Genomic DNA, 15,374 nt, shown 5'->3' on the forward strand with positions numbered 1-15,374 from the left:
CAGGCTAACTAGACTCACTCTGTAGTTCTACGCTGGCCTTGAACTCACAATGACCCACCTACCTCTGCCTCTTGAGTGCTGGGATTAAATATGTGTGCCACCATACCTGGCTTCTCATGACACTATCAACTTCTCAAATGAGAACACAATCTACTTGTTCCAGAAGAAATAATTACCTTGTCTATATACATGGTCACAAACTATATTATACATAGTTCCAATTTGGCCAGCTAATTTAAGCAAAATAATTGTCTTTATTGATACACTCAAACTTTAATGATCTTTACTTCCAAGGTATATAAAAATTTATTCACATATTATTGGTTTTATATTTGAGTAGGTCAGGGTTCAATAGAGAAACAGAACCAATAGAATGTATATAATTACAAAAGCAGATTTATTAGTGTGGCATACAAGATACAGGTTGGAGAGTCCAATAATTGTTGTTTGCAGGCTGCTCAGTCCATGAGACTGGATATCTCAGCAAGTTGCAATCTGGTGCTGAAGGCCTGGAGTATTCCTGGAGAACTGCTAGTCTTCAGTCCATGTTGGCAGGCTAAAGCTGGGTTCTGATGTCAAGAGAATGGCAGCAACAGGGTGGATAAACTTACCAGCAAAGGGGGAAGAGGCAGGCAGGGAAAAGGATGGTTTTCCCTGAGATCTCTTGATATCTAGGCTGCCACAGGATGAGCTACCCACTCTGGGGGAGGTCTTCCTCCTTTAGTTCAATCCTTTTTGGAAACACCCTTACTGACCTGCCCAAGAATCAGGCCTCTTGACACCTGATCCAATCAAATTGGCAAGAGATTAACTGTCATAGTAGTTACAAGTTCACTTAAAATAATTATTTATTTACTTGCACTTGGATGTGCCAGGATCTCTTGCCACTGCAATCAAACACCTGTCCAGATTCATGTGGGTACTGGGGATTGAACTCAGGCCTGCTGAGGCTTTGCAAGCAAGCACTTTTAACCCCGAGCCTTCTCCCCAGATCCATATGCTTACTTTCTTGATATTGGGTTTTACTATGTAGCCCAACCTGCCTCAAACTTTCCATCCTCCTGAATGCTAGGATTACAGGTGTAAACCCTCATGCCCAGCTTTATATACATACATACATACATACATACATATATATATATATATATATATGTATATATATATATATGTATATATAAAGGGTAAAGGATCTCTTATGTTATTAAAAGAAAAAAAGCGTGCTCATCATGAGATGTATAATGGTAGCCAAAGATAAAATTAAAAAGTGAGCCAGGCGTGGTGGTGCACGCCTTTAATCCCAGCATTTGGGAGGTAGAGGTAAGAGGATGGCTGTGAGTTTGAGGCCACCCTGAGACTACAGATGGATTCCAGGTCAGCCTGAGTTAGAGTGGGACCCTACCTCAAATAAATAAACAAACAAAAAGAAATGTATCATTTTGATAGTCCAATCATCATATTAAAACCATATACATTACAGTTTGATGAGGGAGGAAGCATTAAAAGATTTCTTTATCTTTTGCTAAGGCTGCCTGCTTTCTGAGTTGTGGAACATTTTCTTTCCCTCTTTGGGAACCAGCCCAAATCCTAAGCCTGCTTGCCCTGATACTCTGGCACCCTTGCTCTCTCTGAAGACCCCCTTCCCACTATGCAACTACTAGAACACTTACATTGCTGAACCCACCTGCTATACTGATCACAACTTAGAAAGCATAACTTTCCCCCTCTCCTCTTAACCAGCTCCCTCCTCCAGGCAGCTGCTAAGACCTTCAGCTAACTGCCTGGTTTCTCTCTCAAGTTACAGTAAAACTGTCCTTGAGTTAAAACAGACAGACACACAAACAACAAATGAAGCAGGTAGGAGAAAAACCTAACTAGAAATTTTTAAAAATTTGATTTCAATTAAGTTTTTTTTGAGTCTTTTTTTTTTTTTTTAAAGTTTTTTTCAAGGTAGGGTTTCACTCTGGTCCAGGCTGACCTGGAATTCACTATGGAGTCTCAGGGTAGCCTCGAACTCGCGGCGGTCCTCCTACCTCTGCCTCCGGAGTGCTGGGATTAAAGGCGTGCACCACCACACCTGGCATTTTTTTGAGTCTTTTAAAATAAGATCTTTTACTTTTTGCAAATGAGCAGTTTTGAAATTACATAAAAATGATTACCATTTTAAAAACATAGTGAAAAGATACATTAAGCAAAAAAAAATTTACTCTGGAGGGAAAAATAGCATGGCTAGTTTCAAAACAGCTATAAAAATGCTAGCATACATAAATTATGGTGAGCATTACATCCTGTTTCTGAAAAAATAAGTTGTATTTTTATATTAATCCATTACAGCTTCTATATTAGGTCCACCAACTTCATGAAATCTCTATTAGTATGTATAACTCAAAGGCACTCAGTTCAGAGATTATAAAGTCCTGAGCTTAAGTAGGAAACAAAATTCACAAATAAATCTTGAACATAAATAATTCTAAAAATCAGAACATGAAAACGTTAACAATTTAACATTTGTACATAAATAACTCACAACCTAATAATAAAAGTACATAGAATGTCAAAGACAAAACCATGTAAGGCAAAGGAATGTCCTCAGAATCAAACTGATGTTTCCCTTATTCAAGTTTATTTGAAGTTGTAAAGCTGATTTGTTGCTTTTAAGATCCCAAGAAAATTAAGTTAAAAAATATGAAAGTGTTTTAAGTTTAGATTGAAAAATAGTTCCTAAACTTGGTCTCTAAAAGCATGAAAAATGATTTAAAAACAAGCAAAGACTGGAAAGTGATTAGACTAAATGGGGGAATCAAAACAAGCAACTGAAAAAAAAATTAAAGGATGGCTTTTAAAAGGCACAAATTGAAAGAACATTTATACTTGACCATTCAAATTATTCCTTTAACATTCTTTTAACAAAAATATGTCTACAGAAGAATAAATAAATAAAGTTCACTAATATTAGTCAGGATCAAAATTTAAGGTAAAATTTAAATTCATATTTTGTTACAAAGAAATATGAAACTAACCTACTGCAATTTCTTGATATTAAATTAAAAGCAAGAGTTGATATCCTCTAACATACATGGTTTGACAGTTTCTTGGTTTTCACATATGCATAGAAATCTGAGGGTAGAGGCACCTTCTGCATCGTCTGGATAGTTCACAAGGCCTTTTTCATTGTTAAGTCACCTTAGATGTGAATAGCAGTGGGGGCCATTACATTGAAGCTGGCCTAGAAAGTCCTCAAAGTGCTACTGTTTCTACCTGATGCGATCCTCAGTTTTCTGGATTTTCTGGGTGATGATTATTTTCAGTTTTTTTTTCTGGCGATATATACAAGAAGTTACAGCAGATATACAAAGGGAAGATCAGCAGCCTGCTGTCCAAGTTCATCACCACTTGCTCCTACAAGACAGGTTGGTTTGTAGGTTAAATGACAAACTATACAGCAATATTTAAAATATTAATTAAAAATAATCAAGCTTGTTGAAAAGGGATATGGTTCAGTGGTTAAAAGTGCTTGTTGTGCAAGCTGGATGACCAAGTTTAGATCCTCCAAAACCTACACAAAGCTAGATGTACATGCATATATAATCCAGTGCACCTTTAGCAATGGGAGGCAGAGAAAGAAGAATCCTAATGTTTGTAGGCCACCTAGCATGCTGTTCACAGCAGCCTGTCTCCTCAGAAAGACCAATGCTGCATGTTCTCTTCTCATATGTGGACCCTAACAGTTAGTTGCATCTGTTTATAAGTTGTAGTAAGCATCAGTAGCACTGCTAAGGAAGCTAGAATGAGGCTTGAAAAGAGAAGCAGAGGGAACAGAGGAGGCGATAGAAGACAGGCAAGTGAAGGGACTACATACAGCGGGTGGAAGAGCATGGGGTGGGGATGGGGGTGATCTTATGAATCTGTACCACACAAATCTATCTCTTCATTAGCTAATGCAGACTCTCTTAAGGAGGGAGTGAGAGAGATAGATAGTGACAGTTTGGGCAGAAACACCATGCAGGGGTGAAACCATAGGCTGGTAAATCCCAATGCCAGAATTGGGTTATATCCCACAGTGAGCTGTTGGTCAGAGAGGCCCATGAGCGCCCCCCCCCCCCCAGCAATGCAGACCACTGTGAAATCACTTGGTTATTCACCAGATCTCAATGGTAAGACCCTATTATTAAAGATACCACAGGCTGCAGCTGTAGGACATCAAGAGATCATGCCCAAACTGAGATGGAATTCATCTTCCTGATAGCTAGCTCTCATAGTGCTAGAAAGTGCTATGCAAGCAGCTAGGGGATAATGGTCACCAACAGTGTGAGCAAGCAATAAATTCTGCAAGCTACAAAATCAACCAGCCAGGCAAGATGCACACACCTGTACAATAGTGGCACATAGGTTATAGGGACTAATCCACTGCTTTCTGATTGGATATGAGGCCCACTCCATGGGAGGGAATTCATACCTGGTACTGAGAACCAGTCAGAAGCCTATGGATAGGAAGGTCACAGATCCTAGAGGGAAGCCTCCACGTTTTGGTTAAAAAGAGAGGTTATACCCATCAAAAAGTCCTCTATGGGCTTGTTTGATTCCTTATTATTTAACTTTTTGAGTTCTTTGTATATCCTAGATATTAATCCTCTATCAGATATACAGCTGGTGAAGATTTTTTCCCATTCTGTAGGTTGCCTCTTTGCTTTTTTCACTGTGTCCTTTGCAGTGTAAAATCTTTGTAATATCACGAGGTCCCAGTGATTAATCTGTGGTTTTATTGCCTGAGCAATTGGGGTTGTATTCAGAAAGTCTTTGCCAAGACCAATATGTTGAAGGGTTTCCCCTACTTTTTCCTCTAGCAGTTTCAGAGTTTCTGGTCTGATGTTAAGGTCTTTAATCCATTTGGACTTAATTCTTGTGCATTGAGAGAGAGAAGAATCTATTTTCATCTTTCTGCAGATACATATCCAGTTTTCCCAACACCATTTGCTTAAGAGGCTCTTTTCTCTAATGAGTATTTTGGGCATTTTTATCGAATATCAGGTGGCTATAGCTACTTGGGCTTACATCTGGGTCCTCTATTCTGTTCCACTGATCTACATGTCTGCTTTTGTGCCAGTACCACGCTGTTTTTGTTACTATGGCTCTGTAGTATAGGTTAAAATCAGGTATGGTGATACCACCAGCCTTATTTTTGTTGCTCAGTATTATTTTAGATATTCGAGGTTTTTTTGTGATTCCAAATGAATTTTTTGATTGTTTTTTCTATTTCCATGAAGAATGCTTTTGGAATTTTGATAGGGATTGCATTAAATGTGTACATTGCTTTTGGTAAGATTGCCATTTGCACAATATTGATTCTTCTAAAGCAGGAACAGGGGATGTTTCTCCACTTTCTAGTGTCTTCTGCAATTTATCGCTTGAGTGTTTTAAAGTTCTCGTTGTAGAGATCCTTTACTTCCTTCTTTAGGTTTATTCCAAGGTACTTTATTTTTTTTTGACGCAATTGTGAATGGGAGTGATTCTCTGATTCCATCCTCTGTGTGTTTGTTGTTAGCATATATGAAGGCTACTGATTTCTGTGTATTTATTTTGTATCCTGCTACATGGCTATAGGTTTTGATCAGCTCTAACAGTTTGCTAGTAGAGTCTTTAGGGTCCTTTATGTATAGAATCATGTCATCTGCAAATAATGATAACTTGATCTCTTCCTTTCCAATTTGTATCGTTTTTGTGTGTCTCTTGCCTTATTGCTATGGCTAAGACTTCCAGAACTATATTAAATAAAAGTGGGGACAGTGGACACCCTTGTCTTGTTCCTGATTTTAGTGGAAAAGCTTCCAGTTTTTCCCCATTTAGTAATATGTGGGCTGTTGGCTTGTCATAAATAGCTTTTATTATATTGAGATATATTCCTTCTATTCCCATTCTCTGTAGGACTTTCATCATGAAGGGATGTTGGATTTTGTCAAATGCTTTCTCTGCGTCCAATGAGATGATCATGTGATTTTTGTCCTTCAACCTGTTTATATAATGTATTACATTTATAGATTTGTGTATATTGAACCATCCCTGCATCTCTGGGATAAAGCCTACTTGGTCAGGGTGAATGATCTTTTTGATATACTCTTGTATTCTGTTTGCCAATATTTTGTTGAGAATATTTGCATCTATATTCATGAGGGAGATTGGTCTGTAATTTTCTTTTTTTGTTCTCTCTTTGCCTGGTTTTGGTATCAGGGTGATGCTGGCCTCATAGAAGGAATTTGGTAGAATTCTTTCTTTTTCTATTTCCTGGAAAAGCTTAAGAAGCAATGGTGTTAGCTCTTCCTTAAAGGTCTGGTAAAATTCAGCAGTGAATCCATCTGGGCCTGGCCTTTTTTTAGTTGGGAGATTATTGATAACTGTTCGGATCTCCATATTTGTTATAGGTCTATTTAAGTGATTCATCTCATTTTGATTTAATTTAGGTAGGTCACATAAATCAAGGAAATCATCCATTTCTTTCAGATTTTCATAATTTGTGGAGTATATGCTTTTATAGTATGTCCCTATGATTTTTGGAATTTCTCTTTTTCATCTCTGATTTTATTAATTTGTGTCTCTTCTCTCTTTCTTTTGGTCAGATTTGCTAAGGGTTTATCAATCTTGTTTATCCTTTCAGAGAACCAACTCTTTGTTTCATTAATTCTTTGGATTTTTTTTGTTTCTATTTCATTAATTTCTGCCCTAATCTTTATTATTTCTTCCCGCCTCGTGACTTTTGTTTGCCTTGTTCTTCTTTTTCAAAGGCTTTAAGGTGAAGCATTAGATCGTTTACTTGCGACCTTTCTAATTTCTTAATATAGGCACTTAAGGCTATAAATTTACCTCTTAGAACTGCCTTCATTGTGTCCCAGAGATTTTGGTATGTTGTGTTCTCAGTATCATTTGACTCTATAAATTTTTTGATTTCCTTCTTGATTTCTTTGTTGATCCATTCATCATTTAGTAGTGTATTGTTTAGTTTCCATGATTTTGTGTATGCACTATAGCCTTTCTTGTTACTGATTTGTAGTTTAATTCCATTGTGGTCAGATAGAATGCAAGGAATTATTTCAATTTTCCTGAATTTGTGAAGATTTGCTTTGTGTCCTAATATATATTATCTATTTTAGAGAATGTTCCATGTGCTGCTGAAAAGAATGTATATTCTGCAGCCTTTGGATGAAATGTCCTGTATATATCTGTTAGGTCCATTCCTTCTATGACCTCATTTAGTCCAGATGCCTTTCTGTTTATTTTTTCCCAGGATGACCTGTCAATTGATGAGAGTGGAGTGTTAAAGCCACCCACCACCACTGTGTTTGGTGTTATCTGTGACCTTAGTTCTAATGGTGTTTGTTTGATGAATTTGGGAGCCCCCATGTTAGGTGCATATATGTTTAGGATTATAATGTCCTCCTGTTGGAGTGTGCCCTTAATCAATATAAAGTGACCTTCTTTATCTTTTTTGACTAATGTTGGACTAAAGTCTACCTTGTCAGATATTAGGATAGCAACCCCTGCTTGTTTTCTAGGCCCATTTGCTTGAAACACCATCTTCCAACCTTTCACCCTAAGATAATGTCTATCCTTTGTAGAAAGGTGAGTTTCTTGGAGACAACAAATTGTAGGATCCTGCTTTTTAACCCAGTCTGCAAACCTATGTCTCTTCATTGGGGCATTGAGGCTGTTGATATTAAGAGATATTATTGAAAGGTGTGTATTTATGTTTGCCATTTCTTTATGTGTATGGTTTCGGTTCTACCTGTGCTCTCTTGTGTTAACTAGTATTTGAGTAGTGCTTGTTTTTTCTAGGTTCCTTATATGTGTGCTTTTCCTTTTCTTTAGCATGGAGGATTCTATCAAGTATTTTCTATAGAGCTGGTTTTGTCTTCAAATACTCCTTTAACCTGCTTTTGTCATGGAATGTCCTTATTTCTCTGTCTATTTGAATGGATAGCTTTGCAGGATAAAGTAACCTTGGTTGACAGTTGTTATCGTTTAGAAGCTGGAATATATCACAACAAGCCCTTCTGGCTTTAAAAGTTTGTGTTGAATAATCTGCTGTAATCCTGATGGGCTTGCTTTTGTAGGTAACTTGATTTTTCTCTCTAACTGCTTTCAATATATTTTCTTTGGTGTGTGTGTTTGGAAGTTTGATTATAATATGGCGAGGAGAGGTTCTTTCCAGGTTTTGTCTGGCTGGGGTTCTAAAGGCTTCCTGTATCTGCATTGGCACCTCTTTCCCAATTTGGGGAAATTTTTCTTCTATGATTTTTGTTGAAGACGCCTACTACGCCTTTGGCATGGAATTCTTCTCCTTCTACTATGCCCTGAATTCTTATTTTGATCTTTTCATAGTGTCCCAAATATCTTGAAATTCCCACTCATATTTTTCTATAAGTTTGTCTTTCTCTTTGTTGGACTGCATTAGGTCTGCCACCTGGTCTTCTAGCTTAGATATTTTGTGCTCTCCTTCATCCATTCTACTGGTGAGATTTTCTACAGAGTTTTTTATTTCATTAACTGTGTTCTTCATTGCTAGTAATTCTGACTGGTTTTTCTTTATTTTTTCTATTTCCTTATGTATGTCTTGTATTGCCTTCTTTACTTCATGAAATTGGTATCCTACATCTTCTTTGATTCCTTTGATGTCCTCTTTAAGTTCCTCTTTGACTCCTTTGATTTGTTCTCTAACTTCTTTGAACATATTTACAATCATTCTTTTGAAATCTTTCTCAGGCATTTTCTCTAACTCGTTCTAACTGGAGGTCATTTCTGATGCATTAATATTTTTTATTTTTATTTTTTTTGCTTTTTAGTGTTTCTTGTGTTATAATGTATATATTTTTGCATCTTGGATTAAGTTAATGTTTGGATTTTCTAGCTAGCTGGGTATTCTTAGCTGTATCAATTGATTTGATTTTATATATTTTCAGGGTAGAAGCTTAAGGTGTTAGGTGTGGCTCTTAAGATCCTGAGAGTATCTACAAAGGTGCTCCTAGGGGTTGAGTTTCCCTGCTATGGGAGTATTCAAGTAGGCTGAGTGGAATAAAATACAGGTAGATTCTAAAAGTTAACTAAACACTGTACCCATTCAATCAAAAACAGCACCAAGTATGTATGCCAGAGTAGTTATTATAACAACCAGATCCTCTATCAACATAGAGGTTAAGATTTCTGGTCTGTTGAGGGATCCAAGTCAGCTTGTGACCAAGTGAGACCTTTCCCTTGTGCAATCCCAGTTACCTTGGATGATTCTGGTCTCAGTCAAGTTGCCGCCTGGGTCGTCGGGCTGCTGTTCTGATTTCTGGAGCTGGGCACTGACTTTTCCTTCGGGGCAAACTGAGCCTGGCAACTGTGGCACCACAGATAGGCACCCCCGCTGCTGGAACTGCTTCTGCTAAAGCTGCCTGTGCTGGATCTGTCAGCAGATGAAGCTGCTGCTGCTGGGCCCACCAGTGCTGCTGCCTCTGCTGCTGCTGCCGCTACTGGGTCTGCTGTTGCTGGGGCCACTGTTACCGGTGCCGGAGGTGCTGATGTTGCTGCAGGACTCTGCTCCTGCTTGGATACCGCTGTCGGCCCAAATTGGCATGGCCCGGGACGCTGCTGTTTTCTGGAGCTGGGCTCAGGCGATGGGGGAGGGAAGGGAGCCGCAGCTACTCTGGTTCTTTTGCTGTTCCACATGTTCTTCTACCTCGTGGTCTGCTTCTCTGTTGCTCACTGCCACGTTTCCTGAGTTGAGGAGAGCACCGGTGTGAGTGGAAGCTCCCTGCACCTGTCTTTTCCTGCGGCTGGAGCCGAGACTGGAGGCTTTCTGGTGTGCCGCCGCAGCGGTTGGCGGAGCTGCCGGGGCCGCTTTTGCTGGCCTGTGCGGGCTCTGGATGCTCTGGATTTCTTCTATTTCCCGCTGCTGCTTCAATTTCCTATACACCTCACTTTTTAGTAAAAGTGTGTATTTTGCTGGGTTTTTTTTGGTCTTTTACCACCCAGGCTGCTTTAGCGTGGTACCTACGCCGCCGTCTTAACCGGAAGTCCCCCCTTTTTAAGCAAGTTTTAAAAAAATATTTAAAAAATTGTATTTATTCATTTATTTGAGAGGAAGAGGCAGAGAGAGAGAGGGAGGGGAGAGAGAGAGAGAGAGAGACGGACGGAGCGAGGGAGGGAGAGAAGGAGAGAATGGGCACGCCAGGGTCTTCAGCCACTGCAAACAAACTCTAGATCAATGCACCCCTTGTGCACCTGGCTTACATGGGTCCTGGTGAATTGAACCAGGATCCTTTGGCTTTGCAGGCAAGCACCTTAACCGCTAAGCCATCTCTCCAGCCCTAGCTGAGCACCTTTTAAAATCTGCTATTAAAATCTACTACTGGACATAAGGAAAATGAGCAACAGTAGTTGAGGAAAAAAAGGAAATGGCTATAGTATAAGCTCTAGTCCCTTTGAAGTCTACTTCAAACTTTGCTATAATAAAAATATAATAAAAAGGAAGTTTATATTGCTGCTTTTACCAAAGGTCATTCTATTTATTTTCAGAGTAATTCTCATGTTCCCACAAGCAGAGCTGTCACAATATGCACTACCTTAATTTCTTTTTTTTTTAGTTTGTTTGTTTTACGAGGTAATGTCACTAGCTCAGGCTGACATGACCTGAAATTCATGCCTGGTTTAACTGTTTTATTGTCCCCCCCCCCCCCCCCCCAGTTTGAGCTAGTATATTTAGTAACAGTCTTTTACAGTGTTGTATGGGCACCAGAGACACTATAAAAGTTACCTTTTTCAATTGAATGTACACAAATAAAGAGTTTGGGAAAGGTTGAAAAAAAGATGCTATGGTATGTATTTATTGATTAATAAAGCTACATATAACTGGCACACACCTTTACCACCAGAACTTGGGAGGCAGAGGTAGGAGGATCACTGTGACTTCAAGGCCACCCTGAGACTGACTACACAATGAATTCCAGGTCAGCCTGGACAAGGGCAAGACCCTATTTCAAAAAAGGTTACAGCTGGCATATGTCTCGTGCAGCTAAGCTCTCCCCACAGTCAACTACTATGTCACTATCCAGTTCTCAACACTGAGTTGGTCATGTAGAAAGTTAAAAAAAAAGATAAGGCCTACAGTGTGTTCCCATTGGATGTCAAGTCTCACAAGCAGCAGATGACAGAACATGAGAAAACTCTAATGACACTGACAGGGCCAGGGTTATTGTCCTCCTCAGCCTAATGGAGAAAGCTTGCATTCAACTATGTCCTAAGTATGATGCTTTGCATACTGTCACAAAATTGGACTCAGCTAAACTGGGGTCAGTTAGTTAACTCTAAATATTCACCTCATCATAAAAAGAAAATTAGCAGGCTGCAAAATAGTTAACAGTAAAATCCAATTTTGAATAAGGAAAAAAACGCCAGCAGTCAGTGACTTGTGACTTTTGTTTCTATTAAATTTTCTATGTTCCCCAGAACACCTATAACATATGGAAAACATACACATACAACTTCTTCAAACTGCACCCATGTTATGCGTTATGCCTCAGCTCTATCCACATTGAACTCTTCCAACCTCCTTTCAGTTCCAGAGTAGCTCAAAACTCCCTTTTCCCCAGCTCAAGCTTGGCTCTGGAATGCACACACTATTCCAGCACAGGTTTCCCTAAGCTGTCTTCCCTCTCTCCTTCCATCCTCACAACCATCCTTCAAACATACAGCACTGGTTAGGAGCTCTTCTCTATACTGCACTGCTCTGGGCTCATGCTACTTACAGTAGGTTATTCTACCACAAGTTCATGTGTGTTTCCTCCACAACATGCATACAACCCAGCTCTCAGTTGGCAGACAAATGTGTGTTGAATGAATACATCAAGAAATATTTGAGCCATGGCAATATAGACAACACACACACACACACATAGTTCCAGGTAGAAGGCAAAGGAAGGCATTATCCATTCAGTTCCAGAAAGACCAACAGAGAATTCTACAGTGAAAGATGTGAATGTAAACCTTCTTATTACATACCTGCTTTGAAAATAGATTCTCAAATAGTACGTACTATGTCTGTTTTTTTTTTTCTTCTTCTGTCTTTTCTTGTGGTGCTGTCCACTGAGCTACATCTCTAGCCATTCTACCATCTATAGCAATGGCTAAGAACCCTCAGTAAAAATGCAGTTAAGAGTCATTATACAAGACATGTAAGGCTACAGCTACTATTTCTAAGCATTTTTGCAATGCTAACTATGTTCTTTCTAGCTTGGGGAAACCTCTATCTTCTCATAATGCATGCCAATAACTCAGGCTCTGACTTCTTCGATGAGCAGAATGTCCTTTGTAATGCTGGCAAGTTTTTAACAGAAATAAACACTCTAATTTTACTTTCTGAAAATACTTTATCTTCTCATTATCATTTTGAAACTTTTACATACATTTGGATACATATATAGAACATTGTGGATATTTATCATCTTGAAAATCTAACGTTCTATAGAAAACTTTCTCTTTATGTTAGAAGCCATGGAGACAAGATTACTTCAAGACATATGTTGTTAATGTATCAATAAACACACCTATATACAAACTGGACAAGGCACTTAAGGTTCACAACTTTCTGAAGATGCATATGATTGAGTCTTTCTATCCCTCAAATCAAAGGATCCTTATGGGCTAGAGAGATGGCTTAGCAACTAAATTGTTTGCCTGCAAAGTCTAAAGACCCATGTTCTACTCTCCAGATCCCACATAAGCCAGACACACAAGGTGACAGCATATGAGGTCACATGCACACACAAGACGGTACATGTGTCTAGAGTTCAATTGCAGTGGCTGGAGGCCTAAAAAAAAAAAAGATCCTTGAGTTTTTTTGTGGTCCCAGTTATGGTTCTAAAGGTAGAGTATCCCTTATTGGAAGTACTCAAGATCAAATGTTTCAGATTTTACAGTTTTTCAAATTTGGAATATCTTAATTACTACATGATGGGAGGAAAGATTTTATTTTGGCTTAATGTCTCCCGAGGAAGCTTCATGAAGAAGGGCAAAGCATGATGTGACATCATTTCTGCCACAGAGGTGGAAAACAGCAAGAGTGTAAGCTGAACTGTGGTAATTGGGAGCTAGCTAGCTATAACACCCCAAAGCCTGTTCCTGATAACATACATTCTCCAGCAAGGCCCCACCTCCCAAATTGCCACTGGCTGACTTTATGGGAAACATCTGATTCAAACCATCACATTCCACTCCTGACCCCCAAACTAATTAACACCTCAAGATATAAAAATACATTCAGCCCAGTTTTAAAAACATCCATAATTTTTATCAAACCCAAACTGTTCAAAAGTATAAAATCCCAAGTCCCATCTAAGACTCAAAACAGTCCCTTAATTAATTCATTCTTTTCATGTATACTTCAAATACACACTCAAAGTAACTCTATACAATATTGTAAAAATAATCTTGATCATGAAACAGTTTTATACTACTATGCTCCAAAAGGTTTAGACTTGAACATCATTTCAGACCTCATATGTTTGGGTTAAGGACACTCATATAGTGACAGAATCAAGTGGAGATGTCCAGAACCAACCAGGGAAATTTCATCTTTACTTTGAAAAAACGTTGAACAGATCAAAATATCATTTTAATACCAATTCTACCTAGAAAATTTCAAAAGAAGATTCAAACACATAGATTATGAAGCAACAGCTAAATAATAAACATACCTGATCCTTTTCAAGTGTAAGTATTTGATAGCCAGTTGTTCTATTACCTATTAGTTTCCCACTACTATCAAAAGAGGCCAAGCGTAACCTAGAATTAAAAGAAAGCATGTTTTATTTATTATTTTTTTTAAATTTTTATTTATTTATTTATTTGAGAGCGACAGACACAAAGAGAAAGACAGATAGAGGGAGAGAGAGAGAATGGGCGCGCCAGGGCTTCCAGCCTCTGCAGACAAACTCCAGACGTGTGCGCCCCCTTGTGCATCTGGCTAATGTGGGACCTGGGGAACCGAGCCTCGAACCAGGGTCCTTAGGCTTCACAGGCAAGTGCTTAACCGCTAAGCCATCTCTCCAGCCCAGCATGTTTTATTTTTATGTGAAAGAGTGGAGAGATACAAAGAGAGTAATTATAGGTGAGCCAGGGTCTCCTGCTATTGCAAATGAACTTTAGATGCATGTGCCACTTTGTGCATTTGGCTTTACATAGGTACTGGGGAATTGAACCTGGGCTTGTCAGGTTTTGTAAGTGAATGCCTTTAACTACTGGACCACCTCTCCAGTCCCATGAAAGCATCATTAAAACAAAAAATATACACATACATTTATTTTATTTGGGGTGGGGGAGAGAGGAAAATGGGCACATCAGGGCCTCTAGCCACTGCAAATGAACTCGACACATATGCTACCTTGTGCATCTGGCTTTACATGGTTACTGGGAAATTGAACCAGGGTCTTTTGGCTTTGCTGGAAAGTACCTATTAACCTTTAAACCACCTCTCCAGTACAAAAGCATGATTTTTAAATCACAGACTAATCTAAACAAGCTCCCCTTCACAGTAATATTTTTTATTTTCCTAATTTCTTTAAGTTTACTACAAGCATCATCATTACTTTTGGCAATGTTATGGATCAAACCCAAGGCAAATACTCAACATGAGCTCATCCTCAGACCTTGGTTTTTAGAGATAAGGTCTCACTATGTGGCTCAGGCTGGCCTTAAACTTGTGATTCTCCTGAGTTCTCCTCAGGACAGTTGAGTATATATAAATGTGCCACCATGTAAGGCTAGTCCTTTATAAAAACTCTTTGAGGTCATCCCAAACTATAAAATGAATCCATTCAGATTTATAACCCTGTCATTCTATCTGAAATACAAAAATAATTTGTAAATGGCTTTTCATCATGGTAAGACGCAGGGAAACTTTGCCATACTAATCATTTTTGTTTACAACTTGTGACATTAAAAACATTCATGAACTGGAGAGATGGTTTAGTGGTTAAGGTGCTTGCCTGTGAAGCCTAAGGACCCAGATTTGATTCCCCAGAACCCATGTAAGCCAGATGCACAAAGTAGTACATGTATCTGGAGTTCATTTTCAGTGATTAGAGGCCCTGGCACATCCATTTTCTTGCTCTCAAATAAGTAAAAATAAAATATTTTTAAAAATTCATGGGCCAGGCGTGATGGCGCATGCCTTTAATTCCAGCACTTGGGAGGCAGAGGTAGGAGGATCGCCATGAGTTTGAGGCCACCCTGAGACTACATAGTGAATTCCAGGTCAGTGTGGGCTAGAGTAAGACCCTACCTCAAAAAACCAAAAACCAAAAACCAAAAACCAAAAACCAAAAAAAAAAAAAAAAAAAAAAAAAGGGCTC

General features: G+C 38.8%; 1 protein-coding gene across 1 annotated transcript in view; it reads right to left on the reverse strand.

Moving 5' to 3' along the window:
- Positions 1 to 378: 378 nt before the first annotated feature.
- Positions 379 to 15,374, reverse strand: part of Gmcl1 (germ cell-less 1, spermatogenesis associated) — a 68,876-nt gene continuing 53,880 nt past the window's right edge. The window contains exons 13-14 of the mRNA XM_045152496.1: positions 13,719 to 13,806; positions 379 to 3,396 (exon numbers count right to left, since the gene is read on the reverse strand). Of these exons, the coding sequence (XP_045008431.1) occupies positions 3,268 to 3,396; positions 13,719 to 13,806 (217 nt within the window). The 3' untranslated portion in view covers positions 379 to 3,267. The remainder of the gene's footprint in view (positions 3,397 to 13,718; positions 13,807 to 15,374) is intronic.

This window comes from Jaculus jaculus, chromosome 6 (genome assembly GCF_020740685.1).
Source record: "Jaculus jaculus isolate mJacJac1 chromosome 6, mJacJac1.mat.Y.cur, whole genome shotgun sequence".
Lineage (NCBI taxonomy): Eukaryota > Metazoa > Chordata > Mammalia > Rodentia > Dipodidae > Jaculus > Jaculus jaculus.